This window comes from Austrofundulus limnaeus, unplaced genomic scaffold, assembly GCF_001266775.1.
Source record: "Austrofundulus limnaeus strain Quisiro unplaced genomic scaffold, Austrofundulus_limnaeus-1.0 Scaffold36, whole genome shotgun sequence".
Taxonomy (NCBI): Eukaryota; Metazoa; Chordata; class Actinopteri; order Cyprinodontiformes; family Rivulidae; genus Austrofundulus; species Austrofundulus limnaeus.
The window spans coordinates 314,623-319,710 of NW_013952438.1; the positions used below are offsets into that span (position 1 = coordinate 314,623).

Here is a 5,088-nt window from a genome sequence, read left to right on the forward strand (position 1 = left end):
TATATATATACATATGCATGTGGACTGCTTATTTGTTCAAACCAGTGCCATGATGTGAGTAAGTGCGGTTGTCTTTTGTTTCAATTCCAGCCTGCGGTTCATCAAAACCACCAGTCCACTTTTCTCCCAGCAGTGCATCTTGTTGCTGCTGTAACCCACCACTTCCTGTGGACACACAAAAAAAGTCCCAAATTCCCCACTAAGGCCAAAAGATCGTAAAGCAAACTTTGTAGCCTAAAAAAAAACTAACAACTAGCACAGCTTTAATTTCCCAAAAGAGGAGCTATACAGCGAGGAGAAGCCTCAACCCTCTTTTTTTTTCTTTCTGGAGCCACACAATTCAAACAAAGACGTGTCAAACAGCAGCTCAGGGTTTCTGTGTGCTTTGGGCCGTAGGACTTTCCCATAATGAGAACAAACAGACTGTGGAAGCTCTGAAATCTGCATTCTGTGTGCCTGGCTTTATGATCGTCTGTGGCATCACTTCTGAAGGATATTCTTCATCTTGATTAAAATTGATGGAGTCCTTATTTACATAGTGTTGATGGTATAATGGTGTCCGGGGTGCTTATTTTTAAATCAATGACTTAGACGTCTCTGAGTCTGACTGTCTGGCTGAGTGCGCACAGAAAGTCAGAGGTCTGCTTTTAATCTTTAAATAGATGCAGAGCAACACCCCCCCGCTGAAGGATAGGTACCACTCACAGCTCCAAACTTTTCTCTTGCGCTTGAGAAGTTTGGATTTGTCCTTGTTTTTGTGACTGCTGCTGTCGAGCTGCGGTTGCGTTGCACCCCGCCGAGAAATTGCATGCCTGCAAACCTCAGAGGGCCGTTTTGGAAGTCGTCTTTTCTGTGTGCAGTGTTTACACACACACATCTGCCTCTGCTGTACACCAAACTGTTGTTGTTTATAGCCAAGGTCAGAGCATCTCTTCTAGGAATGACAAAAGTTCAGAGGCGTGCTGTGAGAACATCCTGGAAAAGGCTCAAACTCGAACTCAAAAAAAAAAAAAACAGCTGAGACTGCTTAAAGTGTTGACATAAAGTTCAGACTCAGCAGACGGCAGCTCACTAATTGTTCCTTTGGCTATCAAGTTGTAGGCGCAAATGGTGTCAGCCAAAATCAAACTGTGAATGATTCTCAGCTACTACCACACCGAGTTTCAACTCAAACACCTGCTCTAGGGTTAGAGCTATTTTTGTGTTGGATGAACTGTGGCGGCCATTTTGAAATAAATTGCCTCCCAAACCTAATCAGTTGTAGATGTACACACATTGATTACTTTATAAACGTTTCTTTACCATCTGTTAACTAGTTGCTGAAATATTTTGCTAACAGACAGACAAAGTTAACGCTACCAGTTATTGCCAAAGTTTTAAGCTGAAACCTCATGTGACCTGTTAGTGTTTGAAGTAATCTGATGAGCTGACTCTCAGCTGCTAACACACCAAAGTTTAGTTTGTTATTTTTAAAAAATGACCAAGTTATGACCAATTTTGTGTTTGATAAGGTTGATGGACTGTGGTGATCCTGTTAGCTCAAGCTGACTCCCAGAATTAATCAGTTGTAGATTAACGCCTTATGATTGCTTTGTAAGAGTTTCATCAAGATTTGTTCACTAGTTTTTGAGAAATTTTGCTAACAGACAGACAGAGTTGACTTGAGCTGAAAATGACAAGTTTTAGACTGAAACCTCATGTGACCTGTTGTTGTTTGAAGTGTTGGAGTTGACTCTCAGCTACTAACACAACAAATTTTAGTTTAATATTTTTTTCAAATGACTGGGTTAAAACAAATTTTGTGTTTGCTACGGTTGGCGAGCTCCTGTTTCACAGTTTTCTGCTGTTTCAAACTGTGCAGGAAATTGTCCTTGCCAGGGGGACAAAAATCATTATTTTAACCTACTTTCCTGCTTATTTTGGAAAGCTTGGCCCAGGGGACAAAACTCAGGCACAAATACGGTCCACATACATCTCCTCACAGGTGGAGACGTATCCTCTGTGTGCTGTTTCCAGCCTGCTGAGTCGACACAACACATTCGGCTTTATGTGTTTTTGCAGGTGCTTCATGAAAAATGCTCAGAGCTGCACCTGGATTGGTTCACAGGAGAGGTCAGGTCTCCACAACAAATGGCTTCATTGGGAAAACGATTCTTTTTTTTTTCACAAAGTCAAAAATAATCACTTGAATAAAGGGCTTGAAATAAAAAAAATAACACTAACTTTTCCTGTCTTCCACTTTGTGGTTGCAGCTTTTCTCCTACCTCTTGAATTATAAAATATTTCTACTACACAAAACCACAGTGTACTGCAAATCTGAGGAAATATTTCTACTGTCAGCCACCTCAAAGACAGTTATTTCCACCAAGGTTACCTGGAGTTATTTGCAGTTTCACTTTATAGCAAAGGGTCACGTCCGTGTGCAGAGAACTTTCTCCAGCTTTGAACGGCCAGTTCAGCTCATTTAAAGTGAGATGCTTTCAAAAGTATTAAACAATTAATATCTTACCTGTTGTAGATATTATTTTGAACGACTTCAATTTGAAGAATCGGAGTGCAATCCAGACTAGGATGATGAGTTAATAATCAGTTTGAGTGGGGCCTATAAAGTGAATTGCAAGCATTTTTAACTAAAATAGCATTAAACTGAAACACTATTATAAAAACTTGTCCATTTCCTAAACAGCATATGATCGAAGATGTTTTATTTATTTATTTAATTACCTTTTTTTTTTGCACTTGCTTCACTTCTGAGCTGAGCTGCATCTGGTCCACATCTGGACCTGTGGGCTGCTTGGACGTGCACCAGTCCAAGCACAAGCAGAGCCACAGACAACATGGCAGAGCTGAAAGCTGCCAGCAGCCGCCTCAGCACATGTCACTGAGGGACGCACGCAGGCTTTGAGTGTGTTGATATGGAAACAAGATGTGTGGGATGTTTTATTGGACGCAGAGGGCTGTTTGAGAAAACTGGACTGGACTCTTTAAAGTGTTGATTTATATGTAACCAGATAGAAAGGAACAAATGAGGAGAAATTACATGTTCTGGATGACTTGTTTCATTCTTCTTTCACATTGCTTTTTTTTCCCTTGCATAATTTAGTTTAGCTTTAAATTTGAAATGCTCCATTGTAATTCTTTTGAAGCATGTGTCAAATATAAGGTCCATGGGCTAAATCTGGCCCTCAACATTTTATTCAGCCCCCAAGGTAGTACTTTGAACGTGAAATAGTTTTAATTTATTTTATTTCTCTTTTTTTGTTACTGGATTAAAGAGCATTCTTCTCATTACAGTTGGCCAATCAAGCGTTTTCTTAAAGTCAAATAATTAAAGTTGAATAATTTGATTTTTAGTGATTGTTTTCTTTTTTACCTGATTTGCTGGATTGTAATAAAATGCATCTACAGGAAATGAGTGAAAGTGTTAAGACTGGCATAAGAAATTAATGCTTATGTTGTGTTTTTTAATTGTATTATTTTTTTAATCTGTTAGGTTATGTTTGTTCTAAATGCTATAAAACATTATTTGGAAAAGGGTCCTTTGTATTTCTGTAAGAATAATTTATTACATAATATTTTTAATTATTTTTTTACAGAAATTAGCCAAGTTTTACATTGTAGCCCCACCTTTATAACTGAGCTTCACACCCGTTTTAAAATTACAGATACTTTCACACTTCTGTTTCATTTATTTATTTATTTTCTTTTTTTTAGTGTTAATATGGTGACACACACACACACACACACACACACACACACACACACACACACACACACACACATACACACACACATATACAGTAAAAACAAAAGTTTGGTAGTTCTCTTTTTATGGTATCTGTTTTCATAATGAAGAGAAACAGAAATAATCATTCCAAAACACACTGAACAGTTTGACTCATGAACTCATGTTTTAGTTTATGTTGATGATCCAGTTTCTATCCTCACAGTCCCACATCTGTTTTTGGTGTGAAGACTGTTTGAACGCAAACACAAAAAAACATTATTTAAAAAAAATTCCATTACAAAGAAAGGTAGTAAAAAAGTCTTTCCTAAAAGGTTTTGAAGTTTTGAGAAAGACAGACGCTTCAGCTACTTTTTTGTGTTTTGCTTGCAGGCTGGAGTTGCTGTAATGGACGACCAGTGTGTGTCCCACAGCAGTCCTCAACGCGGTGGAGGTCAGAGCAGCACTGAGGTTCAAAGGTCGGATGTCCTTAGGTGTGGCTGGCTCAGGAAGCAAGGAGGGTTTGTGAAGACTTGGCACAGTCGCTGGTTTGTGCTGAGAGGGGATCAGCTCTGCTACTACAAAGATGAAGAGGAGACCAAAGCTCTGGTAAGGCTGCTTCTTCTACTTCCTGGTGAATATCTCAAAGTTTGAAGTCAGGATAAAGTACTGAAAAAAGTGCTTTTTGGCTAAAAAAAAATACAATTCCTCTTATTAGTTCTGTTTTTATTTGCTTTTTTTTCTTAAATCTGCTCTTATTTGATCAAAGAGGTGGAGGCGTGCGCTCGTGTTTTGTCTATCTGTTTGTGTCCTGTCACGCTGCAGTGCACCGAGCGCTCAGGGCCACAGTTCATTCCTGCAGACGCCTCTTACATAAAGAAAAAAGAAGAGATAAAATGAGCCAAAGATCAGATTTAGATGAGTCAGACTGTTTTGACTGGTTGAGCACGAGTCAAAGGAAAGGGCTGTGAGATTGTTTTCATTGATGCAAACGCACAAAGCTTTTTCCTGAGAGGAAAAAGAGGGAGAGAATGAGTAATGTTGAACATAAGGCCATCTCTAACGTTACTGTTACCGAGCAGCCTTCGGGCCTAAAAATCTGAGCCAAAACCTGAGGAAGGAAACCAACGGCAAACTCTGAATGAGACAGAAATCTGAAAACATTTTGTGCCGCCCATAAATTTCCAACTTTCATTGATATTGTTTTTGCAAGATTTAGCATTTACAGGTGCTGGTCATAAAATTAGAATATCATGAAAAAGTAGATTTATTTCAGTAATTCCATTTAAAAAGTGAAACTTGTATATTATATTCATACATTACATACAAACTCATATATTTCAAATGTTTATTTCGTTTAATTT

The 5,088-nt window shown here is 38.5% G+C and overlaps 1 protein-coding gene across 1 annotated transcript in view; it reads left to right on the forward strand.

Moving 5' to 3' along the window:
- Nucleotides 1-5,088, forward strand: part of arhgap24 (Rho GTPase activating protein 24) — a 76,670-nt gene that overhangs the window by 13,926 nt on the left and 57,656 nt on the right. Inside the window, exon 2 of the mRNA XM_014006462.1 lies at nucleotides 4,118-4,333. Within this exon, the coding sequence (XP_013861916.1) occupies nucleotides 4,133-4,333 (201 nt within the window). The 5' untranslated portion in view covers nucleotides 4,118-4,132. The remainder of the gene's footprint in view (nucleotides 1-4,117; nucleotides 4,334-5,088) is intronic.